The following is a 27578-nucleotide window of genomic DNA, read 5'->3' on the forward strand; positions in this document are numbered from 1 at the left end:
TATAATAAATTCTATACGTTAGTTTATACTGGATTAAGCGTACATTTTTATTAACTGTAATTTCATTAGTTATGCTTCAGCTTTCCCTCCATCTTGTGCCAACATCAGTTCTTTTTAAGTCAAATTTTACTAAGAGATTGTCAGTTGGATAGGCTCTCTGCAAGGTTTTGTACATCTTATCTATCATATGAACATCCCTTTCTGACTCAAATAAGATTCCCTCATGGGTTGCTCTGATGATCAAAATATTTCAAATCGAAATTGATTGTGATATGTAACTTTTGTGATATGTATTTGAAATGATCTACGTTGGTCAGTCCAAAATTACTTTTGAAACTCTGGAACGGAAATACGGAAAATATTTCAAGTTACCAAAGTAAAATGATGGTTTCGACGCCTTTCCTTATCCAGGTTGTGTTTTTAGAGAGTGATATTGGTTCTTGTAGAATAGGTTACATTTTCTTCTATATTGTTAAAGTGTTCTTAACTATGAAGTTGTTCATGTTTTTAGCTTTATCCTTTGAAAAATAGACACATAAACAGATTCTGGGGATGAGCATGATCACCTTCAATATGTACCCGTTGTTCCTCGTTAGTGCAATTAACTACATGTCTCAAGTAAAAGCCCTGGGTGGTGAGGTGATACCACCCGCATGCTTTCATATGGTTGAGTAATGGAATTCTGTTGTCTTTATATATTTGTTGTTTGTTGACACTTATTAAGCATTACATGTATAATAATCCACAAAGGATTGTTGTAGATTGTGAGTTATTCTTTTTCCTATTGCCATTATTATTATTTTTTTTACTCCACGTTATTTTTTATCCTGAGATTTCAGAGTATTCTGAAAAGGACTTCAGACAGGCCATCTTCTGTATTCAGTGTACAACTGCCTGGACTGGCCTGGCCCTGGTCTGCAAAACCAACAAGGCCTTCATTTGGCTTCTGTCTTGGGTGAGGCGTTAAATCCTCAGGCCTGCCGTCCCTTTGCCAAGTCCCTGGCGACCTCATCGGAATACTAATGTTGAAACGGATACCCGCTGCCCTCAATGTTATGGCCTCTTTTCCCCTTGCCTGCCTGCAACGGTCAGGAGGGACTACCTCGCTTGTTTTCTCCAGGGGAAGTTGACAGACTGTCTACCCAGGGGTCTCCGTTGCAATAAAAAAAAAACTGGAAACAGAACCCTGCCATCCGTAAAAACAGATTTCGGCAGTGTGGGGTCTCTTAGGGCTGAGAGTCAAAGGTCAAGTCGGACTCTGAACTAAAGAGTTGGGGGACACATTGGAATTTAGAGAGAAGTTGTAGGGGAATTCTACATATATTTACAATCAACTTTACAAATGACATCCTATAAGATTTTAGAAACTCACAAATGTTTTACGATCTCCGCTTTAATCTCCTCTAAAAGTTGTCCATCTGTGAAGAACACAAAGGTTTTGTTTCACATCTACAAATATTTTTTTTTGTTTTGTTTTTTAAACTTGATATAAAACCATTTGTGTTTGTTGTAGAACGATCCGACTGGGCACACAACATCATTTCAATGTGGATAATTGGGTAATATTTGGTTGAGATGTTGATCAATGAGATTACAACCTATACTCACCCACTCAAAAAGACAGTCAAAAATGTTTATCACTTCCAATATGTTATCACTATGCCTTTAACCATCTAAAACCACATCCACATTCCAATGGAAAAACAATGTCTGATTTTTGGTTTAGTAGTCACACAAACTATTTAAAAGTTCAAATGAGAATACAATGTCAGATATGTTGTTTATTTATACAACAGATGAATGTGTTATCCCCGTGCTTCATCTAATAGCACAACCAAATGACATGGATTGCAGATGAGAATACATTTAAAGTATATAGCGCAAGTGATCAATGCTGTTCGAGATTCTGCACAGATTATTATAGCAATTGTAAAGATCTCCACAGACCTATTCTTTAACTTAGATTTTTGTTTGAGATGGGGATAGAAATCACACAAATAAACTATTCATTTGTTGACAAACTGGAAAACAAGCCAGAATAAGTCAGTGGCACAGATGGAACTATCCAAGCAGAACTATCCAATCTCCTTCAAATGTTGATATTTGGTTGGACAGACAACCAAACAGACAACCAAACACAATTCAACATCCAGTTTGTCTACAACTTAATAATTGATGTGTTGGATTCACATCTTCATCTCAACCAAACCTCAAAGATAAAGAAAAGGACTAACTCTAATCCAATCAAACTCTAAATGCACTTCAAATAAAGTTGTTTTTTTTTAGTCCCATTTTTTCAATTAATCCAACATATTCATAATTAACTTGAAGCCAAAACCTTATTTGTGTTGTCTATTTTCTGTGGAAACCTGGGTTGAATTGAAACAGCTCTTGATGACTTAGCCATAGGCCTGAATAGTATCATTGATGATATATAACTTATAAAGTATGGTTACATGTAATATTCTCTGTTAAACATACCCTTAGGTAGCAACAGTGAATATGTTCCGTTATTCAGAGACCTCTCAATAAGGTTCCAGCTTCCAGTGGCTGTGGATATGTAACCTGATACCCCAGGGTCTTCTGAGGCAAACTCAATTCAATGAAATAATAACGTAAGTCCCCAGAATTGCGGAGTTTACGCTTAACCGGTTAAATCCTGAAGGTATAATGCATTATGATGTGGTTATAATGCATTGTAAGAGCATGCATGACCCCCGTGTGTTACCAAACTCTTGGCTATTTGATCTTACCTTGACATGGCCCTCTTTGACCTCCCCGTACTGGACATGTTTCCTCAGGTGGTTACAGATGGCTCTGAGAGTAGGGTGGACCTCCACACAGAAGTTACACCTGTAGCCGATCGGTGCTTTGTCAGCATTATTCACCAGCTAAAAGAAAAGAAAAAAGGGAAAAAAAGGTGGTAAATCTAACAGCCTTACACTCATTCCACTGCTATTCTCTATAACTGATTTCATTTCTAACGATAAAACTTTAATCATCAATACTATGTGTAACATTTCTATGTTAGTCCAATACAGTGGAAATGCTTCATATACTGTTAGTTATTATTCACAGTCTCATTTTCGTTCTCATTCTAGTCCAAAACAATGGCCACATCTAGTATTTTACTGAGATGATAAATCACCATCCTTTTGTAAACTCTTCTACTCACTTTCTCAGGCTTTGTCTCCAGTGGCTCGGATGACTTCTGCTTGCAAAGGAGCTGTTTCCTCCTCTCTTGCCGCATCGCCCTCTTCTGGAACTCCTCGTTATGGTTCATCAGGTGAGTGCTGAGGAGAGGAAGGCCCAGGAACTTCAACTCGCAGTGGGAACACTGATAGAGCTCTGTCTCCGTCCCATCTTCCGTGAGGCTGGGGTGGATGACAAAGTCCTGTTTGTGGTCCTTGCCACTGTGATGGTCGTTGTAGTGCATGGAGAGAATTTTCACTGTGCTGAATCGCTGGAAGCATTTTAAACACTTGAAAGGTAGCCACTCGGCAACCTCTCCCTCTGGCTCGGGCTTCGGTTCAACCTCCACCACTTCTATTACCTCTTCAACATGTTCTGGTTCTTTGGCATAGAGCACAGTGAAGTAGCGTCCAAGCTTGCTGGTGTGTTGCCGCTTGGGGAAGACTCCTGGATGGCGTTTGATGTAGTGTGAAACTATGCTCTTCCTGCTGAAGGCCTGGAATGCACAGAGCGAACACTCCCTCCTCTCCACGGCCAATCGTAGCTCCTCGCTCAGCTCCGACCCTTCAGCCTCCGATGCCATGGGCACCACCACTTTACTGGGCTTCTCCGTCAAAGTCTTGGAGGCTGCCAGGCAATGTGTGTAATAGGCATCAATGTCATGACGTTTCTGGTAATGTGCCGCCAGGCCTTTGCGAATGGGATTGGTGTATGAACAGAGAGCACACTTGAAGACGTTGTTCTTGCCTTCCGGTTGAGCTCTGACGTTGTTGTGTTTGATGCGGTAGTGTCGAGCTATGCCTTTCCGGGTTGAGCAGAAGTACTTGCAGAGCTGACACCTAAACACAGCATGGGTCTCTCCTTTGTTGATAGGGAACTGGGTGAGAGCAAGTTTGAATTCGCTAACCTCTTGTACCTCTGATGATACACTTGTGGCACTGCATTCAGCGACCACCTCATCCTTCACAGTGGAATATGGCACGAGGGAAGGCTTGAACATATCTGAAGCAGGTTGATTGTGATATTTCTCATAGTGAATTTTCAGTTTCTCCAATGTTCCATGAGTGTACGGACACATTTTGCATCTGTATGCTCCATAACCCTGTCTTTGGGTCTTGCACTTGTCATCCACTTCAGTTATATCTTTAACCTGCTCGATGTCATCCGCAAAGTCCTCAGCGGTGACTTTCACCAACGGATGCCTCTTCTGGTAATGAGTAAGAACTCCATGGATGCGTGAATTCACATATGGACAGTGTCGGCACTTGTAAACTGAACTTGGATTTATATCAGCTTCTTGTGCGAAGTCAGCCGCCTTGACTTTCATGCCTGGGTGTTTTTTGCCATAGTGTGTCAGAAGTCCATGTAGGCTGTTATACTCAGACAGACATACAGTGCACTGGTAGGGGTTGTTGGAGATCGAGTTGCTTGTGTGGGAGAGCCTGGGATGGTATTGGTGGTGTTGGTGCTCTTGAGGCGAGGTAGGGATATCCAATGGTCCTTCATCGTGAGCAGTTGGAAGAAAAGTGAAAGGTGGTCCTTTAGCCATTGAGGGGTGGACTTTCTCTTGGGATCTTGGACCTTTGATTATGTCCAATAGTACAGACTCATCCCCTTTGACAGCCCAGGGGTGGACAGCTTGGTAGTGGTTGGTAATATCCCAGATGGAGCACGCCTCAAAAGCACAATCTCTGCATTGGTAGTGCTTACTGTCCCCAGCGTTCCCCCCTGGCTGGGAGGTGGTGGTATCAGGCCCGGCCCACAGCTTGCTTGCCATGTACGTGTAGTCAACATTGTGCTCTGGGTGGCGTCTTTGGTAATGCATTAGCAGCCCGTTGGGTTCCGCATGGGAGTAGATGCACCACTCACAGTGATAACCAGCCTCCAGGATGCCATCTTGGTACGCCCAGTGTAAAATGGTCATGGCTGTGGCTTTCACAGTAGGATGATCCTTCTTCAGGTGCTTCTTCAATGCGTAAACGTATGGAGATGTATAAGAGCAGTGCCTGCACTTCAGTGAGCGAAGACATCCAGAGGATGCCTCCGTCTCGGTGGGAGCAGCAGGGGCTATGGCAGAGGCGGCAGTGCCTGACTGGCCCATCTGCGCTCGCTCTCTTTGACTGCGGACCACTGCAGTGTGCCGGCGTACAAGGTCAGCATTGGACTTTGCTTCCCTGTGCTTCTTCTGGTAGTGAATAAGCACTCCTTTTACAGTGCGGTTCCCGTAGTCACAGTGCTGACAGAAGAAAAGCATCTCTGCTTCTCCTTTCTCTGTAACAACTCTAGCGTGAGAATTGCTGGACCCATCAAATCCATTGTTGTTGAACTGTTTGAGAAACTGCTTTGGGGGTGCAATCTGAAGCTCATCCATTAGTTTCATCAACCCAGAGGTGGGAGCGGCGTGCTTGATGTATTTCGCAGTCACCTTTATTTCTGGATGTCTCTTTTGATAATGGACAAGAACTCCCACTACAGAGCGGTTGCTGTACACACAATGTTTACAGTAGAATATCTCCTCATCTGTACCAAATGGCATGGCGGCGCTTGGCGACTTAGCAGGGGTTGGTATATTGATGTTGTAAGAAGAGTTGCCTGCTGACTGTGGCCTATCGATTGTGATAACTCTCATGGTTTTCTGAATGCGGAAATATGAGGCCTTTTGCTCTGGGTGCTTTTTCTGATAGTGAACCAATACAGAGTGCATGTTAGGGCTAGCAAAGGAGCATAAGTCACAGTCATAGACCACAACATTACCAACCTCTTTCAGGGCCTCTGTCTCAGAGCTTGAATCTTGTGTCTTTCCAACACTTTTGAGCACAGGACTGGACGAGGACTTGGGTGTGGAAGTGGTGGAGCTACATGTGAAACTCTTGGGACCGGAATTTAAAATTTCTCTAAGCGTTTGAGATTCTGCTCCCTTGTGCTGCTGTTCCACCACATAACTCGAGAAGATCATAGCGTTGTTTATTTTCACCTCAGGGTGCATTCTTTGGTAATGGGGCATCAAGCTTCTGACGTTTGGACTTGTGTACGAACAAAAGCGACACATGTACACCAAATCTGGCTGGTTGAAGTTCAGCACATTGCTGGCTTCTGGGTGGTGATCCATGTAATGCTCATGAAGGTTGTTGAAGTTGGTGTATTCGATGAAGCACTCCAGACAACGAAATACGGCACTTTGGTCCTCAGGGTCGAGAATGTATCTAAAGCTAAACTTAATGTAGGGGTGCATTCTCTGGTAGTGGGTGCTCACACTGCGGGCTGACTTGTTATGGTAGTCACAGTGCTTGCAATAGAATCGTGCCATCCCTGAGTCCTCTGTATAGTCAAGGTTCTCCTGGAAAGAGGTGTCCCGGCTGTCTTGGCTGCTCTGGTCTTGGAGATCCGATTTAAGATCAACAGACTCCTTGTCCTCATCATCAGAGAGTGTCATTGCAATAGGAATGTTTCTTAGCTTTGACGTGAGGGTTCTTTTTCTTTTACCCACCCGGCCTTCGTAAAGCTTGTTGTAAACGTAGCCATGATTTTTACTCTCACCGTTGTTCTCCTCCTTGTCTCTGCCTGCATCTTCATTCATGTTGAGCTCTCCTTCCTCTTCATCATCAATTTCTTCCAGATTAATCACTAGATCCTCCTGTTGCTGACTGATCTTGCTCTGAAGGTTGTTGGCAATTTCATCAATCCTAGTTCTCTTCTTGACTGGGGACAGATCCAAAGGTAGATCATTGATGGACTTCCTTGCAGTTTTCCCAGTTAAGTGCTTTTTGGATCCAAGTCCTAGAATTGAAGTCTGTGTTTTTTGTACCTGGCTCGGAGAACTGGAGAATGTTTCCAATTCCGAGTCCTGTTGCTCATTTGTAGAGCCCTCCAAGCTGGCAGCTTGCATGTCGTCACAGTAGGAGTGCTTGTGTTGCTGGTGAACTCGCAGCCCTTTCAGCGTGGTTGTCGAGAAGCTACAGAGTGTACAGCGGTGAGGATTTTGCTGGTTTAGATCATTGCCCACATTACTTAGCTTTTTCCCATTGACTTTGGAAGCAGCAACGTTTCCTCCGTTCACTGATTCTGGTGTCTCGTTATTCTGAGGACCTGGGCTTTCACTGGTCAGGTCCATGGTGTCCCAGTCTGAGGAGTGACTTTGCTTGTGCGTGCCTAACTTGAGAGGGCTGGTGCAGATAAAGGGGCACTCATCACACTTGTATACCGTCGTCTTCCCAGATAGGTGTATGTTCTCAATGTGACGGGAGATGCTTCTGCGATGCATGGTGAGGAAAGAGCAGAAAGGACACTGGAACCTATTCATGTACCTTCTGAATGGTATCCCTTTAGTCTCCAGCATCTTGTTATCCTCTTCGGACAGAAGCTGCTTGGCAGAATCCCCAGTTGACAAGGGGTCGGTGTAATTGGGATCATCCTCATCACCCAGCTCCTCGTCATCTTCCTCAGAGGTGCTCCTGGAGTCGTCAAGCATGCTCAAATCCATCTCCATGGCAGAGTTGGAAACATCAGACATGACGAAGGTGGACCTGTCAGACAAAATGGAGGATCCCGTGCTGTTGGGCGCTACCGATTGAATCTGTGAATACTGATAGGGTGATATCCCAGAGGCAGGCTTGTTGAGCTTGAAAACTGAGGAGTTGACTATAGAGGAGCCTTCATTACCACTCAGGTCTTTGAAAACCATTTTGGAGTTAGGGGGGCTTCTGGGGGAGGAAGGGGAATCAGATTTAGAAGAGCCTGCGCTTCCTTCTCCTTCTCCACCCGGCTGGATGGTTGAGATCATTTTCACCATGTTGCGGTGCTTTTTCATCATGTTGTCACACCACTCTCTTCGAAGTGCTTGGTTTCCCCTCGACTTCCCCAGAGGTTTAACCATGGACTCTAGGATACCACGCTCTACCACATCTTCTGATAGTTCCTCACTGGGCTCCTCGGACGACAATGACTCAGGGTCATCAACAGCCTCAGACAGAGATTCTGGGGGGTCCAGATTTCCTTTATGATACATCTTCTGGTGCTTCAGGATCCTGGCTTTGCGTGGGGACTTGTATGTACAATACTGGCAGGAGAACACTTTCCCAAGACTGTCATGAATAACGATGTTATAGTTGGACTGTTTGGACGTATGGGAGGCAGGTGAGTTCCCGCCACTTAGTGAGGTTCCATGTACCTTCTTGGTGTGTTCAGACAACAGAGATTTTGATCTGAAGTAACGAACACAGATTTTGCACTGGAATAACTGGTTTGCAGTTTTGTTGGGATGGTTTGCTGACTTGCTGTATGGCATTTGGTTTGAACTTGAAAAGTCTGTTTCAAAGGGGTGGCCAATGGAAAAGAAAGGAAAAAAAGAGATGATAAAACTGTCTTTCCTTAAATAGCAATATCAATGTTAATATACTGTAAATAGTAGAATGTACTCATACCCCTAGACTTACTCCATATTTAGTTGTGTTACAGCCTGAATTCAATCAAAATGGATTAAATAGATTTTTTCCCTCCTCCATCTACACACAATACCCCATAATGACAAAGTAAAAACATGTTTTTGGAATTATTTTACAGAAATATCTCATTTACATAAGAATTCATAATTTGTTGAAGCACCTTTGGCATAGATTACAGCTGTGAGTCTTTCTGGGTATGTATCTAAGAGCTTTCACACCTGAATTGTACAACATTTGCACATTATTATTTTCAAAATTCTTCAAGCTTTGTCAAATTGGTTGTTGATTAATGCTAGACAACCATTTTCAGGTCTTGCCATAGATTTTGAGGTAGATTTAATTCCAAACTGTGACTCGGACACTCAGGAACATTAACTGTCACCCCGCTCCTCCGCTCTCTCCACTGGCTTCCAGTTGAAGCTCGCATCCGCTACAAGACCATGGTGCTTGCCTACGGAGCTGTGAGGGGAACGACACCTCAGTACCTCCAGGCTCTGATCAGGCCCTACACCCAAATAAGGGCACTGCGTTCATCCACCTCTGGCCTGCTCGCCTCCCTACCACTGAGGAAGTACAGTTCCCGCTCAGCCCAGTCAAAACTGTTCGCTGCTCTGGCTCCCCAATGGTGGAACAAACTCCCTCACGACGCCAGGACAGCGGAGTCAATCACCACCTTCCGGAGACACCTGAAACCCCACCTCTTTAAGGAATACCTAGGATAGGATAAAGTAATCCTTCTCACCCCCCTTAAAATATTTAGATGCACTATTGTAAAGTGGTTGTTCCACTGAATGTCATAAGGTGAATGCACCAATTTGTAAGTCGCTCTGGATAAGAGCGTCTGCTAAATGACTTAAATGTAAATGTAAATGTAACTGTCTTCTCGGTAAGCAACTCCATTGTTGATTCGTCTTGTGTTTAAGGTTATTTTCCTGCTAAAATGTGAATTAATCTCCCTGTGTTTGGTGGAAAGCAGACTGAACCAGATTTTACTCTAGGATTTGCCTGTGCCTAGCGCCTTTCTGTTTCTTTTTTTATCTTGAAAAACTACTAATTATTGACTCAGGGGTGTGAAAACTTACAGTACTAGTCAAAGGTTTGGACACACCTACTAATTCAAGTATTTTTCTTTATTTTTACACATTGCAGAATAATAGTTAACACATCAAAACTATGAAATAACACATATGGAATCATGTAGTAACCAAAAATGTGTGAAACAAATCAAATTATATTTTAGATTCTTCAAAGTAGCAGCCTTTTGCCTTGATGACAGCTTTGCACACTCTAGGCATTATCTCAACCAGCTTCATGAGGAATGCTTTTCCAACAGTCTTGAAGGAGTTTTCACATATGCTTGTTCGCTGCTTTTCCTTCAGTCTGCAGTTCAACTCATCCCAAACCATCTCATTTGGTTTGAGGTCAGGTGATTGTGGAAGCCAGGTCATCTCATGCAGCACCCCATCACCCTCCTTGATCAAATAGCCCTTAAACAACCTGGAGGTGTGTTAGGTCATTGACCTGTCGAAATCATAGTCCTACGAAGCACAAACCAGATGGGATGGAGTGTCCCTGCAGAATGCGGTGGTAGCCATGTTGGTTAAGTGTGCCTTGATTTCTAAATAAATCACAGACAGTGTCACCAGCAAAGCACCCCCACATCTCCTCCCCCATGCTTTAGGGTGGGAACCACACATGCGGAGATCATCCGTTCACCTACTCTGCATCTCACAAAGACAGGGCGGTTGGAACCAAAAAATCTTTGGACTCATCAAACAAAAGGACACATTTCCACCGGTCTAATGCCCATTGCTCATGTTTCTTGGCCCAATCAAGTCTCTTCCTCTTATTGGTGTCCTTTAGTAGTTGTTTCTTTGCAGCAATTCAACCACGAAGACCTGATTCACGCAGTCTCCTCTGAACAGTTGATGTTGAGATGTGTCTGTTACTTGACCCTGTGAAGCATTTATTTTGGCTGCTATCTGAGGTGCAGATAATGAACTGTAATGAACTGCAGCAGAGGTAACTCTGGGTCTTCCTTTCCTGTGGCAGTCCTCATGAGCCAGTTTCGTCATAGCACTTGATGGTTGACGGACCTTCATGTCTTAAAGTAATGATGGACTATCGTTTCACTTTGCTTATTTGAGCTGTTCTTGCCATTATATGGAATTGGTCTTTTCCCAAATAGGGCTATCTTCTGTATACCACCCCTACCTTGTCACAACATAACTGATTGGCTCAAACACATTAAGAAGGAAAGAACTTCCACAAATTAACTTTAAACAAGGCACTCCTGTTAATTGAAATGCATTCCAGGTGGCTACCTCATGAAGCTGGTTGAGTGAATGCCAAGAGTGTGCAAAGCTGTCCACAAGGTAAAGGGTGGCTACATTGAAGAATTAGTTTAACATTTTTTTGGTTACTACATGATTCCATATGTTTTATTTCATAGTTTTGATGTCTTCACTATTAATCTACAATGTAAAAATAAAGAAAAACCTGGAATGAGTAGGTGTGTCCAAACTTTGGACTGGTACAGATTAGATATTTCTGTATTTCATTTTCAATAAATTTGCCAAAATGTCTAAAAAATATGTTTTCACTTTGTCATTTTCACATTGACATGTGTTGTGTGTAGATGGGTGAGAAAATCCATCTAATTCATCCATTTAAAAAAAATTGAATAAGTCAAGGGGTAAGAATGCTTTCTGAAGGCACTGTATGCAAAGAATAAAACCTATGCCTATACATACATATTATATTAATATCATAAAAAATAATAACAAACATTTATCTTTAGCATAATAATCATAACCTTAATCATTTGTCCGTAAACATCACCGTTGATGCAGTTCCCTTACCCGTTTCAGTTTGTGGAGATGTATCCTGCTCTTCTTCCTCCCCCTCTGTCTGGTTGGGGGAGTTCAGAGAGTCTGCCCTGGACTGGCAGGGACTCCCATCCCCCTCTCCAACATCAGTGGGCTGCAGGAAGGCCGTGTGTACATCCTGGATGTGGGTCTTGAGGTCGTCGTACGACTCAGCACGGAAGTCACAGCCATCGCACTGTAGCACCTCCATCGCTGAGGACTCCCTGGAAAATCAGGGAAAACTGGTAAGAAAAAGACAAAAGAGAATGGGTGAGGCCTCAATCTCAGACAATAACATGTCACATTTAGGCCTCAGGGGTGGAAACACAAAAGTCTGAATCTTTAGGCCGTGCACCGGTGTAGGCTAAAACCCGGTGATAGAAATGTAACAGAGAGATTGAGAAAAGGCTGGATTCTTCAGCTCTGACATTACTGCATTGCATACTAAGAAGAAGATCTGTTTTTTTTTTGTTCCATGGTTCCAAGAACTATGGCGAGCTGAGGAGGGATTACTGAGTTGATTTGTTCCATTTTTATTACCTTGGGATAAGCCACAGCTGGAGTGCAGCACCGTCAAACTGCATCCCAAAAGGAACCCTATTCCCTATATAGTGCACTACTTTTGAAAAGAGTCCATAGTGCTCTGGTCAAAAGAAGTGCACTTTATAGGGACTAAGGTGCAATTTGGGATGCAACCCATCAGACTGCATCCCCGTATCTACATCACACATACAAACAATTCCCTCAGATTGCATCACGCCCTAGCTCCCTCTCAAATAAGATTGAATGAATCCACTGAGAGAGAGAGAAAGGTTTGTGACTACAGTGTATTCTGTTCCTTGATGAAACACACAACTGATGATAAGGTCAACATCACTTCCGAGCTGGTATGACCTGTCACCTCTGACCTTGGCATTCTAACTAACCAATGGCATTGCTTGATAGTCAAACTGACTTCCAGTACTTACTCATAGCCACCAGATATATAGCCACCTCATTCATATTTTTGTTTCAAATGGATAGTATTTCATGTAGACCAATGCCACAGATGTATTGTTGTTGTGAAACAAACATAAATCCAGAACTTGTGTGGCAACCACAAACACTCCAAATGGTAACCTTTCCATTCTAAAATATGTTTCAACAAATACAGTATGTAAAATAAAACAGGCCAGTTCTTAGAGCATAAAAAAGACCAATAATAGGAGTTTATATTCAGTGTTATTTAAAGAGGGAAAAAAAACATATTTCAATGCATTAATAAAAATGACAGAGTGAAAAGTGACTGGGACATAAAATGGCTGTTTATGTGGCAGTTATGACAGTTTTTTCATCAAATGGTTTTCTCCTCTTGTCCACCCTTTGTACGAGAGACACATGGCATTACATTGAAATGTAACTCGTTATAGCAATTAAACTGGTCATGATGCGATGTACACTCTTTTTTTAAATATTATTTTATTGGATTTAACATTTTCTTTAAGCTTAACTAAAACACTAGGCCTAAATCTGCAGATAGCAGAAGCAATATTTAATACATTTTCCATCCATTTGCCAGAGGTCATCTGTGCTGTGCATTTGTCTAGGCCAAGGACATTAATATTGCCATGTATTCAAAGAGGATTAATGCTTCACACTACTAGCACAGTGTAGCCCATTGAAAAATCACAACATAACATTCTGGGGGTCATTTATTGGTAAGATGTCTATAAAATTTGACCAGCCCTTATGGCAATGGCCTATAAAATCAGTGCCAGACAGTTCCTGTTCAGATAAATAGAAAGTAGAGAGCTTACAAACTGTTACATTGTAGAAATGCTGTTATTTGACTCGTGTTCCCGTCTTACAGAGCCATCCAACAGCATTCCCTTCCTAGGAGAAGCATTTGCACTTTCACCATGAGCAGCTAACCGATTGCTGCAGGTGTACATAGCCCATCTGTAAATAGCCCACCCAATCTAACTACCTCATCCCCATATTGTTTTTATTTACTTTACTGCTCTTTTGCACACCAATATTTCTACTTGCACATAATCTGCTCATTCATCACTCCAGTGTTAATTTGCTAAACTTGCTAAACTGTAATTATTTCGCTACTATGGCCTATTTATTGCCTTACCTCCTCACGCCATTTGCACACACTGTATATAGACTTTCTTTTTTTCCCTATTGTGTTATTGACTGTACGCTTGTTTATTCCATGTGTAACTCTTGTGTTGTTGTTTGTGTCGCACTGCTTTGCTTTATCTTGGCCAGGTCGCAGTTGTAAATGAGAAGTTGTTCTCAACTAGTTTACCTGGTTAAAAACAGGTGAATTCAAAAAAACTTTTTTTTTGTTTAATAATGCCCAGTATTTCCTGATTATTTAAAGCTCCTGCACCTGTGACAAAATGGTGTCCTCTAAATGTAGCCTACCATTTTCACTATACAGAAGGTATAATTTGCTAAAAAAACAACCTGTTGCAGAGCTCGAAAGCCACATGACATCAGCCTTCCTCACCTATGGCTAACCAACAGACCTCTGGACAAAATGGTGTCCTCTAAATGGAAATGTGAATTGAGCACATTCTCTCCCTTTGCCTGGTCCTGTACATGTTCACCATACAAAGGTTAAAAAAAAGGATTAAACATGGCTAACAACCTGTTGCAGAGCTAAAAAAAAAAATACAAAGAAATGAGACCTCCACAACTATGCCAAACCAACGGAGCTCTGGTAGAAAGGGAAGAGTCGTATGTCCATTTGTTTTGCTATTACCCCTATCACAGGTCGTTTTTTTTTGTTGTTGCTGCAGTTCTCTGGACTTAAACCATAACAGTTGACGTTCAGTAACCAGTCTACCTCCACTGGAACAACCCTCGCTGCCTGCCAGTGTGTCCCTGAGAAGACAGCCTTATTGTTGTCCAGGGTCAGGTTACTGCGCCATGAAAGGCCCATCCCTGATCTGTTGGCAGCTCTCTTGTCAGAACTCAGAACACAGAACAAAGTTGCATTCTAAAGCCAGGTTCCTTGACATGGATATCAAGAAGAATCCTTTGAGGTAAAAAAAAAAAAAAAAAAAAAATGAAAGGAGAAAACAACCTAAAATTACTACCTCAACCTAAAATTACTACTACTGCTATTTCTCTTGGTGTCAGCTTAGTGACTCCATGACAGCCACACCAAGTTAATGGATGGTATTTGTAATGCTTTCATCTACTCTATCAGGGCTTTGACAGTCAGGCAACGAGCTGTGCGGCAGATCCTTTGAGCTTCAAGGGCAGCCATTTTAGGAGCCAGCCAGCTACGTGTGCTTAGGTGTTCAGCCAGTGCTCTCACTGCACAACATGGACCCATGGATCAGATCCTCCTCACAGCTCGGCTGTGTCCCAAATGGCAACTTATCCCATATGGGCCCTGGTCAAAAGTAGTGCACTACAATTGGGAAAAGGGGGTACTTTGTGATGGGGCCTGAGACAACCCAGACAGTGACTGGAGAGCTGCTGACATAAATCTATCTGCCCAATGTACTGTACCCAAGTCCTTCAGCCTGGCGGCCTCGGTACGGCCTGCAAAGCTCAGCAAAACCACCTTGCACTTGCCAGCCATCCCGACTTAGCCCTTTCATTTATTGGAGACTTATAAAATGGATTTATAAAATGACTGTACCCAAATAATCGAGAGGGTCGGATGTTTGGAGTGACACCACACCATTTCTTTAACAATCAGGAAGAGAAAAAAATTGCATTTGAGGAATTGTGTTTAAGCTGCTCAAGGGGTTTAACAATGCAAAGCATGCCTGGACTTCCTTTTCAGAGCAAAGAAAAAAATCTGCAGCCTTGAGCTTGAAGTGCCAGAGAGGAGGGGTGAGGAAAGAGGGGAGAAAGAGAGGAAAAGCATGCCAGCATGACCCGGCCACCTGGGAGACCTTCCTCTGAGCACAGAGGACAATGCCATCTGACTCGGCTCCCCAGATTCCAAAGTCTACTGACATTTGTTAATCACCAACCGGTCTCTCTGCATCGGCGAGGCCTGCCAGCAGTCACACCCTCTAACTCAAACTGGGCCCGGGCCCGGCGGCAGCAGCTGCTCTGTCTGAAAGAGGGCCTTTGAATAAGCCAGCAATAAGCTGATTAAGAGTACAGAGGTTTTGTCCTTAACCGTCAGTCGGGCTGGTCGCTCCAGTCCACCATCTCATGTAGTATACAGGAGAGGGAGGTCACAGATTATATAATGTGACCACAGTGGGGACACAGATTCATCTGATAACATGGATTCGCAGTATTGGACACAGATTGTGAACGTGTAGAGATCCTCAATTATTCATGCTTGATTGATTGAGAACATCAACATTTAATAAACAAGTAATAATAACACCCTACAAGCCGCCAGAAATCTATTCTTGTCCGTGAGAGATGACACACAACACACCACCAGAGCGAAATCAATCAAATTAGCCTGTGATTCCTTATTTGAAAAGGTTTAGGCTAGAAATTGCAAACATAAAACCAGATTTTGATTGTAACCCACAGGGACTCTAGCCTACCTCTCGTCTTGTGCCAGTAGAAGTCATGGAGTAGAAAGCTTCTATTGTCCCAACAGCAGAGGGGAGGTTGCGTCACAAATCAGTGAGCCTGTTCTGTTGGCCTCATGCACAAACAGAAGATAAAGGAGAGGGAGATAAAGATGGAAGCTCCAACAGCTCCCGGTCACTTTGTCTTATGATTTTGAAAAGTAAAAAGTCGAAGCAGCGCCTGCGCACCAATAAAAAACTAGATTTTATTTCAGCAGCTATTAAAAGCATGACGTTTCGGACTTAATCAATGGCCTTCATCGTGGCTTTTAGAAAGAATATGAAGCAAACAAAACTAGACTACCACCTAAAAGCCAGTGCCTCATCATCGATGGAATGAAGTGGAATTATTTCCACCACGCTCTTACAAATAGCCAAGGTTGTCACTCAAATCCACTGGTATATATGTTGATTGCTGAAAATACAGCCGTATAGAACAATGTCAAAATAATAGCACCAAGGACCACTGTTGAGTCACAGCTTCATGTCTCCATTGGATCTTACTAGCCTATGCTAGTGCACCTAGCAACTAAACTCTATTAGGGGCAATCAAAGTTTTTTTTTAAATCACCAAAATAAATAGCCTATGTTCTTGACCATAATAACTGTAAGAGTGTATTCCCACTGGGCACACAACATAATTTCAACGGGGACATTTCGGTCATATTTGGTTGATCAATGCGATTTCAACCTTTAATCACCCACTCAAAAACACAGCCAGAAGTATGTTGAATTCCCAATGTGTTATCACTATGCTTTCAAGCATCTAAAAGCATAACAAAATTCCAATTGATCATTTGTTTCTGATTTTATCAGCTATCTCTGCACTTTCACCATTTCAAAGTACAACACATGGGAATTTAAACGGGAATACGGGAATACAATGTCAGATATTTAGTATTTATATCACAACTTAATGTGTTCTTACTGCGCTTCAGCAAATAGCACAACCAAATGACCTGGATTGCAGTTGAGATTACATTAAAAACACATAGTGCAAGTCATAAATGTTGTTAGAGATAATGCACAGATTACTATAGCAATTGTGAAGATCTCCACAGACCTGTGACTTTTGCATGCAATCGTGAAAATGCAGGCTTTCTATGATTACATAAGAACACATTTATAGTTACAGTAACCTCAAAATGTGACCATGGATGTTATTAATTTTAAAGGACAGGTTACACAATATATTTCCACAAAACAAACATACTCATACTACCATTTGCACACTCTTGGCATTCTCTCAACCAGCTTCATGAGGTAGTCACCTGGAATGCATTTAAATTAACAGGTGTGACTTGATTTAAGGTAATTGTCACGCCCTGACCTTAGAGAGCAGTTTTATTTCTCTGTTTGGTTAGGTCAGGGTGTGATGTGGGTTGGGCATTTTATGTTTTGTTTTTCTATGTTTCTTTATTTCCTTGTTTTGGCCGGGTATGGTTCTCAATTAGGGACAGCTGTCTATCGTTGTCTCTGATTGGGAATCATACTTAGATAGCCCTTTTTCCCCTCCTTCAGTGTGGGTAGTTATCTTTGTTGGCGGCACTTAGCCCTTGTAAGCTTCATGGTTGTTTACCTTGTTTTGTTGGCGTCATTCCATAAAGGAATATGTACGCTCACCACGCTGCACTTTGGTCCAATTCTTTTGACGGCCATGACAGTAATTTGTAGAATTTCTTTCCTTCTTAACGCGTTTGAGCCAATCAGTTGTGTTGTGACAAGGTATGGGTGGTATACAGAAGATAGCACTATTTGGTAAAAGACCAAGTCCATATTATGGCAAGAACAGCTCAAATAAGCAAAGAGAAACAACAGTCCATCAATACTTTAAGACACTTATTTGGTTACTACATGATTCCATATGTGTTATTTCATAGTTTTGATGTCTTCTCTATTATTCTACAATGTATAAATCAGTAAAAATAAAGACAAATACTTGAATGATTAGGTGTTTCCAAACTTTTGACTGGTACTGTATATAAACACAACATGTAAAGTGTTGGTCCCATGTTTCATGAGCTACAATAAAATAAATGTCCCATAATCACAAAAAGCTGATTTCTCACAAATTCTGTGCACAAATTTGTTTACATTCCTTTTAGATAATCCATCCACCCAACAGGTGTGACATATCTAGAAGCTGATTAAAAAAAATTGAGCTAGGGGGCAGTATTTTCAAGGCCATATGAAAAGCGTGCCCAAAGTAAACTACCTGCTACTCAGGCCCAGAAGCTAGGATATGCATATTATTAGTAGATTTGGATAGAAAACACAATGTCTGTGAGTATAACAGAACTGATTTGGCAGGCGAAACCCTGAGCACAATCCATCCAGGGAAAACAAATGTTGAGCTCAATGTGTTTTCCATTAGTTTTCTATGGTAATCCCTAGCTTCCACTAGATGTCAACAGTCTTTAGAAATTGTTTGATGTTTTTCCTTTGAGAAATTAAGAATTAATCCTGTTCTTTACATGTGTCACAAAGTGACTCAAGTCATTTGGAGATCGCGACCTGGAACCAGCTTCACTTTGTTTTCGTCCGGTATTGAGCACAGTATTTCCCGTCTTAAATTTTATTGATTATTTACATTTTAGGATACATACATTTGGATTAGGAACGTTGTTTGAAATGTTTGGACCAAGTTTACAGGTAACTCATTAGATCATTTGTAGGCGAGTTGGAACCGGTGTATTTCTGAATCAAACGCGCCAAATAAATGTACATTTTGGGGATATATATAATGAAGGAATTTATCGAACAAAAGGACCATTTGTGATGTTTATGGGACATTTTGGAGTACCAACAGAAGAAGATCTTCAAAGTTAAGGCATTAATTATATCGTTATTTCTGATTTTTGTGTAGCACCTGCCTGGTTGAAATCTGATTTTCATGTGTTTGTATGCGGGGTGCTGTCCTCAGATAATCGCATGGTCTGCTTTCGCCGTAAAGCCTTTTTGAAATCTGGCATTGTGGCTGGATTAACAAGAAGTGAAGCTGTATTTTGATGAATAACACTTGTATGTTTAATGAATTCTTATTACGAGTATTTCTGTTTTTGAATTTGGCGCGCTGCAATTTCACTGGATATTGTCAAATCAATCCCGTTAACGGGATCCGAGCGGGAATGGGGGTGAAGGGATCCCTAAGAAGTTTTAAACAGCATGATCATTACACTTAATAACTTGTCCTACTTTGTGCTGAGGACAATATAAGGCCACTCTTAAATGTGCAGTTTTGTCACATAACACAATGCCACAGATGTCTCAAGTTTTGACGGAACGTGCAATTGGCATGCTGACTGCATGAATGTCCACCAGAGCTGTTGCCAGATTATTGAATGTTACCTTTCTCTACCATAAGCCACCTCCAACGTCATTTTAGAGAATTTGGCAGTAAGTCCAACCGGCCTCACAACTGCAGACCATGCCCTCCCAGGCCCACCTATGGCTGAGCCCATAGATTAGGGCCTAATGTATTTATTTCAAATGACTGATTTCCTTACATGAACTGTAACTCTGTAAAACTGTTGAAATTGTTGCATGTTTTGCATTTATATTTTTGTTCTTGTAGTGCTCCTCTCATTATAGGGTGTCCAATTAAAATTCATATTTTGACCAATAGGTAATAGGTAAAATAATATATTAATTGTGTAGATAATCATCTAAGAAAACCAATGATCGAAACCTAGTTACTGGAGTTTTTACCGGTGTAGGGTGGCCAGAATTAGGGTGACTAAATAAATGCAGGCATTAGAAGAAAAAAATAAAATAAATGTAGGATTTAAAAAATTGCATTGCGTCAGCTAGATTTCTTCTTCTTCTTCTTCTTCTTCTTCTGTGGGTTTTATGGCAGACTAGAACCCCAAAAGGTGTATTGCCGCCACCAACTGGATGGGGTTGAAAAAACAAGGTAAAAAGAAAATCCACACGTGATAGTGAAAACAAACTTAATACGTACATTGACAAAAACAACAACAAAACTCCATATCTCCCTTCTCAGGCTCTAGAACATGCAACTCTTCCCTGCCGAGAAGTCTTTCAGTCCCAGGAACTGCTCCGCCCCATCCACAATGATATCTATTTTCCTGGACTTCTTCTCCACCTTGGCAGTGCCTTCTTAACCTTTAAAATATCAGAGTCATGCTGGTGAAAGGCAACCCCTGCAGCCTGCAGTGAAGGCCTTTCCACCACCACCACGGACTCTTCAAGATCACCATTCGAACCCTCAACAGCCGATTTTAACAGCCGCTGCATATGAAATGCTCTGGACAGCCCCGACTTTGGCCACCTCAATCTCTTTCACCCTTGTCCGTTATTCCAAAGAGATGACTTTATGGTTCCCACCACAATTGCAACATGTCACACTTTCATCACTTTTAAAACATATATGATATTTTTCCACAATGCGGACATCTCGGCTTCTCCCTTCTGCAAATACTTGAAACATGACCAAAAGCTTTACAGTGATCACACTGCATTGGTCTTGGAATAACTGATTTGACTCTGTAGTTTACATTGCCCAACTGCACTTCACTTTTTTTTCATTCACCACACGATTCACCCAACGTGCATCAATCACTCCAGGAATATTTTTAATATCTTCAACATAGACTTCCCACGAGACACCAGATATTACCCTCTTGAGGGGTGCCCTGTTCCGACGAGACACACACGACACGTCAAACTTCTCAAATCGGGTGAGACACAAAACAAGTTCCTTCTGATCAAAAAAATCGAAACAAGGCCGCCTCTCATGATCCCCACAGCCTTCACTTTATCCAGCACTCTCTACACCAGTTTGGATATCTCAAATGGATTATTCAAGATTGGTAATCCGATCAACTGCTCCTCAATAACAAACCTATTTTGGACAATAGTCCAATTCTCCTCGATTCCACCGCCATTAGATTCAAGATCCACATCAGCATTCACTTACGCCATTAATCAGGTAGCCACCTGACATGCTGACGTTACCGCTGAATATGACGACCACAACGTGTAAAATCCTCAAATGGTGTTACGAGAAACCTGCAATTCTCTGTCAACAATAATAATCATATTTGTCTTGGTAAAATGTATTTTATAACATAAGAAAGTGAAATTTCAACACCAAAGTGCGTTTTCACCCACTCTGGGCAGACACCCTTCTCTTTACATCACTTTTCCGAATGCTTTTCCAACTTCGGTCAAATGCGGATAAAATAAACATTTCTCCCAAAATAGAAATGTAAATTGTGATATGTTGTATTTGGACTTTTAGTTGGAAGGCTGAAACAAATCAGAATGTTAAAAACAGCAACCTAATTCTGAAATATTTTCTTTAAGGTTGAATAAATACTGTTACATTAGTTTCAAATCAAATCTAACTTTATTTGTCACATGCACCGAATACAACAAGTGTAGGCTTTACCGTGAAATGCTTACTTACAAGCCCTTAACTCTTCTTGAAATGCACTTTTGGTTAAGAAAATATTTACCAAGTAGACTAAAATAATAATGTAGAACCTTTTGAGGATATGGGGACCCATGCGAAATCTTTTCAGTCTCCTGAGGGGGAAAAGGTATTGTCGTGCCGTCTTCACAACTTTCTTGGTATGTTTGGACCATGATAGTTCATTGGTGATGTGGACACCAAGGAACTTGAAACTCTCGACCCGCTCCACTAGTTTTCAGGATTTACTGTGTTACAAAAGTAATAAAGCAACCAAATAATAACACTAAATAAAATCAAACTGTATTTAAAGTGCATTTAAAGTTGGATTTGAATTAGCCCTATTCTTTAACTTAGATTTTTGGTTGAGATGAAGATGTGAATCCAACATATTAATTATTCATTTGTAGACTAACTGGAATTAAAGCCAGTCAGAGTCAGTGGCACAGATCTATCCAAGCAGAAGATTCAAATGAGTGGATTCGGCTATTTGAGCCACACGGTTGCTGACAGGTGTATAAAATCGAGCACACAGGCATGCAATCTCCATAGACAAACATTGGCAGTAGAATTGCCTTACTGAAGAGCTCAGTGACTTTCAATGTGGCACCATCATAAGATGCCACCTTTCCAACAAGTAAATTCATCCGATTTCTGCCCTGCTAGAGCTGCCCCGGTCAACTGTAAGTGCTGTTACTGTTAAGTGGAAATATCTAGGAGCAACAATGGCTCAGCCGCGAAGTCGTATGCCACACAAGCTCACAGAATGGGACCGCCGAGTGCTGAAGCGTGTAGTGCGTAAAAATGGTCTGTCCTTGGTTGCAACACTCACTACAGAGTTCCAAACTGCCTCTGGAAGCAATGTCAGCAGAAAAACTGTTCATCAGGAGCTTCATGAAATGGATTTCCATGGCCGAGCAGCAGCACACAAGCCTAAGATCACCATGCGCAATGCCAAGCGTTGGCTGGAGTGGTGTAAAGCTCGCCGCCATTGTACTCTGGAGCAGTAGAAACGCGTTCTCTGGAGTGATGAATCACTCTTCACTATCTGGCAGTCCGACGGACCAATCTTTGGCGGAAGCCACAAGAATGCTACCTGCCCCAATGCATAGTGCAAAGTAAAGTTTGGTGGAGGAGGAATAATAGTCTGGGACTGTATTCACGGTACGGGCTAGGCCCCTTAGTTCCAGTGAACGCTACAGAATTCAATGACGTTCTAGACGATTCTGTGCTTCCAACTTTGTGGCAACAGTTTGGGGAAGGCCCTTTCCTATTTCAGCTTGATAATGTCCCCCTGCACAAAGCAAGGTCCATACAGAAATGGTTTGTCGAGATCAGTTTGGAAGAACTTGACTGGCCTGCACAGAGCCCCATCGAACACCTTTGAGATGAATTGAAATTAGGGATGCACGATATATCAGTGAACATATTGGAATCGGACGATATTAGCTAAAAATACCAACATCGTTATCAGCCCGATGTTAAAAAATGATGTCAAAGCTACCGTGCATACCTATATAACCTGGGTACAGGACGTAATGACGCCACATAAAATGTTGCGCTACACGGGCAACACAGCATTCCTAACCTAGCCCACAATGTCTGCTGTGTGAATTGAGTAGTCAACAAGTCGAGCAGTCATTGAAAGAGTAAGATAATTTCAGCAAGACAACTCAAAGGCAAAATTAGATCCAAGGTAATGGAATTCATTGCCCTTGAAAATCAACCGGTCTCTGTTGTGGGTGATATTGGCTTTCGACCGACTGGTCGAGGACCGGCACACACTACCAAGTGCGCTATTTTTCGTTTCCCTACAGGAGATACACAGTAATAACATCACTGCTATTAGCTTCACAACATACATACTATGGAATGCCGTTTGGGACTTTGCGTGTCAAAAAATATACAGTAGTACTGTCAAAGCTGTACAAAAAGGTCTGCAAACAAGTAAACACCGGCCACGAACGATGTGTTTACAATACCGCGTTGGTAATAAAGCATAATTTGTTCGATCGCAACTTCTGTGGTAGCTAGCTCTAGCTTGGTACCTAGCTAGCACCAATTACAACCAGCCTGAAAACAACGACCAGTAGAGACTGCAGTCATTTTCATTATTCTTAGCAATGATTTAGGAATCCTTGTGAGTAAGTATTAGCTAGGTTGCCACATGTTGTTCGCCTATTGAAATTTACCTTCAGTTCATGAAAATAAATAGCTAGCCAGCTACTTAACCCCGTTGCCCACCTTATAAGCAGCCAACTAGCTTCATCTGGCTAGTGACGCTCGACCGGACTGGGTTATGTGTTGTGAAGCTAGCCACAATCAGGATTAGGCACAGTAGTGATTTGCAGTTTGCCTTCAAAATAAAAGTACGTCATTGACAATGATGCCAATGAACACAAATAGTAGAATTATGCTATACTTTTATTTTGAAGGCTAACCGCAAAGTCCACTTATTGTGACTAATCCTTATTTTAGCTAGCTTCACATAGATGTGTTATTAGGGTTATTTTAGATGAAGACACCTAGCTATATAGTTAGATAGCTAACTATAGCTACTGAAACAGATTAGGTCGTTTTGCTATGTTTTTGGGGAAGAACTACATTGTTTGCATCCATGAGCTAGCTAGCTTTTTTTATGACCAGCACTGTACGTGCACGAGACAACTTTACCAACATCATAGCATACTTATTGATGAATCGCTGTGACATATGAAATACGAGTGATAGTGTAATCAATGTGTAATAACTACTTTAAAAAATGTATGAACGCATTAAATTATTATTTGACGTGCAGTCATATTCAGGTCCTGATTGGTCAAAGTGTTATTTGACAGGTCAAATAGTGTTTGTTTTTTTGACACGCAAAGACCAAAGCGGCGTTCCATAGAAATCCTGGTTGAGAATGAAACGACTGAACTAATGAACAAGGAAACAGCACAGCAAGTAAGTGAAGGAAATAGGTTTTGATTATATTTCACTGGTAATGGGGACATGCACAAATGCCAACTGAATAACTTCTTGGTCAGTGCAGTGTGTGTGTGTGTGTGTGTGTGTGTGTGTAACCTTTACTTAACAAGTCAGTTCAGAACAAATTCTTATTTACAATGACGGCCCGGATGATGCTGGGCCAATTGTGTGCCGCCCTATGGAACTCCAAATCACGGCCGGATGTGATTCAGCCTGGATTCGAACCAGGGACTGTAATAACACCTCTTGCACTGAGATGCAGTGCCTTAGGCCGCTGCGTCCATATGTGTGTGTTACCTATTTAACTGAACTAGAATGCTTAAAAGGCCGCAAAAATGTTCAATATCGGTTATCGGCCAAAAATGTCATTTCGGTGCATCACTAATTGGAACTCAGATTGAGAGCCAGGCCTAATCGCCCAACATCAGTGACTGACATCTAGTGTAAAGCCTTCACAGAAGAGTGGAGGAGTAAAATCTCCCTCTAAAAACTCCCCAGACTGAGCTTTCATTTCATTTTTGGTTGAGTCCTACATAAAAAAATTATCCGTAGGGGAATGATGACATAAACCTGTGGTTGAAATTTTACCCACCCTCTACGAGCGTTTTCCAAGTAGAATCAAAGTCACGATATGTTGACAAATGACGTTGAAACAACATTGATTCAAGCAGTTTGTGCCAAGTGGGTTGATACAGGAAACTCACTAAATAAAGGAAACACCCACATAAAGTGTCTTGAATCTCCAGAATCTCCCGTAAGATCTGGTGACTGAGACAGCCATGACAAATGGTTTACATGGTTTTCATGCTCATCAAACCATTCAGTGACCACTCGTGCCCTGTGGAATGGGGGGCATTGTCATCCTGGAAGAGACCACTCCCATCATGATACAAATGATTCATAGGTTGAAGGTGATCACTCTGAATGGCTGTGTATTTTTTGGCCCTTGCTCTCTAAGGGTTTGAGTGGACCAAAACCATGACAGGAAAATGTACCCCATACCATAAAATACCATAACTTTGTATCCCTCAGATCCTTTATTTATTTCCTTTATTTTGGCTGTTACCTGTATGTTCTTTACCATAATAACTGTAAGAGCATGTTTTGATAGTGTAGCCTTTATGTTCTTTACCATAATAACTGTAAGAGCGTGTTTTGATAGTGTAGCCTATCCCTCAATTATGATGAAAATTACAGGCCTCTCTCATCTTTTTAAGTGGGAGAACATGCACAATTGGTGGCTGACTAAATACTTTTTCCCCCCCACTGTGTGTGTCTATAGATAGATAGATAGATAGATAGATAGATAGATAGATAGATAGATAGATAGATAGATAGATAGATAGATAGATAGATAGATAGATAGATAGATAGATAGATAGATAGATAGATAGATACAGTGCCTTGCGAAAGTATTCGGCCCCCTTGAACTTTGCGACCTTTTGCCACATTTCAGGCTTCAAACAAAGATATAAAACTGTATTTTTTTGTGAAGAATCAACAACAAGTGGGACACAATCATGAAGTGGAGCGACATTTATTGGATATTTCAAACTTTTTTAACAAATAAAAAACTGAATAATTGGGCGTGCAAAATTATTCAGCCCCTTTACTTTCAGTGCAGCAAACTCTCTCCAGAAGTTCAGTGAGGATCTCTGAATGATCCAATGTTGACCTAAATGACTAATGATGATAAATACAATCCACCTGTGTGTAATCAAGTCTCCGTATAAATGCACCTGCACTGTGATAGTCTCAGAGGTCCGTTAAAAGCGCAGAGAGCATCATGAAGAACAAGGAACACACCAGGCAGGTCCGAGATACTGTTGTGAAGAAGTTTAAAGCTGGATTTGGATACAAAAAGATTTCCCAAGCTTTAAACATCCCAAGGAGCACTGTGCAAGCGATAATATTGAAATGGAAGGAGTATCAGACCACTGCAAATCTACCAAGACCTGGCCGTCCCTCTAAACTTTCAGCTCATACAAGGAGAAGACTGATCAGAGATGCACCCATGATCACTCTGGATGAACTGCAGAGATCTACAGCTGAGGTGGGAGACTCTGTCCATAGGACAACAATCAGTCGTATATTGCACAAATCTGGCCTTTATGGAAGAGTGGCAAGAAGAAAGCCATTTCTTAAAGATATCCATAAAGTGTTGTTTAAAGTTTGCTACAAGCCACCTGGGAGACACACCAAACATGTGGAAGAAGGTGCTCTGGTCAGATGAAACCAAAATTGAACTTTTTGGCAACAATGCAAAACGTTATGTTTGGCGTAAAAGCAACACAGCTCATCACCCTGAACAAACCTATCCCCACTGTCAAACATGGTGGTGGCAGCATCACGGTTTGGGCCTGCTTTTCTTCAGCAGGGACAGGGAAGATGGTTAAAATTGATGGGTAGATGGATGGAGCCAAATACAGGACCATTCTGGAAGAAAACCTGATGGAGTCTGCAAAAGACCTGAGACTGGGACAGAGATTTGTCTTCCAACAAGACATTGATCCAAAACATAAAGCAAAATCTACAATGGAATGGTTCAAAAATAAACATATCCAGGTGTTAGAATGGCAAAGTCAAAGTCCAGACCTGAATCCAATCGAGAATCTGTGGAAAGAACTGAAAACAGCTGTTCACAAATGCTCTCCATCCAACCTCACTGAGCTCGAGCTGTTTTGCAAGGAGGAATGGGAAAAAATTTCAGTCTCTCGATGTGCAAAACTGAGAGACATACCCCAAGCGACTTACAGCTGTAATCGCAGCAAAAGGTGGCGCTACAAAGTATTAACTTAAGGGGGCTGAATAATTTTGCTCGCCCAATTTCAGTTTTTGATTTGTTAAAAAAGTTTGAAATATCCAATAAATGTCGTTCCACTTCATGATTGTGTCCAACTTGTTGTTGATTCTTCACAAAAAAATACAGTTTTATATCTTTATGTTTGAAGCCTGAAATGTGGCAAAAGGTCGCAAAGTTCAAGGGGGCCGAATACTTTCGCAAGGCACTGTAATTAGAATCACATTCCCATGTATTATTTATGTTGAACAGACCAGACTACCAGACCTAGGGCTGCTCCTGCTGGCGCTGCTGCTCCAGCCTTAACCTCCAACCCAAGGCCGC

General features: G+C 41.7%; 1 protein-coding gene across 4 annotated transcripts in view; it reads right to left on the reverse strand.

The window, feature by feature from the left end:
* Positions 1-27578, reverse strand: part of LOC124048555 (zinc finger protein 462-like) — a 90832-nt gene that overhangs the window by 44279 nt on the left and 18975 nt on the right. For 3 of the 4 annotated variants that reach the window (XM_046369467.1, XM_046369468.1, XM_046369464.1), the window contains exons 2-4: positions 11495-11742; positions 3176-8496; positions 2754-2891 (exon numbers count right to left, since the gene is read on the reverse strand). In XM_046369467.1, coding sequence (XP_046225423.1) covers positions 2754-2891; positions 3176-8496; positions 11495-11711 — 5676 coding nt within the window. In that variant the 5' untranslated portion in view covers positions 11712-11742. The remainder of the gene's footprint in view (positions 1-2753; positions 2892-3175; positions 8497-11494; positions 11743-27578) is intronic. The other variant, XM_046369465.1, reaches the window with a different exon arrangement.

This window comes from Oncorhynchus gorbuscha, linkage group LG11, assembly GCF_021184085.1.
Source record: "Oncorhynchus gorbuscha isolate QuinsamMale2020 ecotype Even-year linkage group LG11, OgorEven_v1.0, whole genome shotgun sequence".
Lineage (NCBI taxonomy): Eukaryota > Metazoa > Chordata > Actinopteri > Salmoniformes > Salmonidae > Oncorhynchus > Oncorhynchus gorbuscha.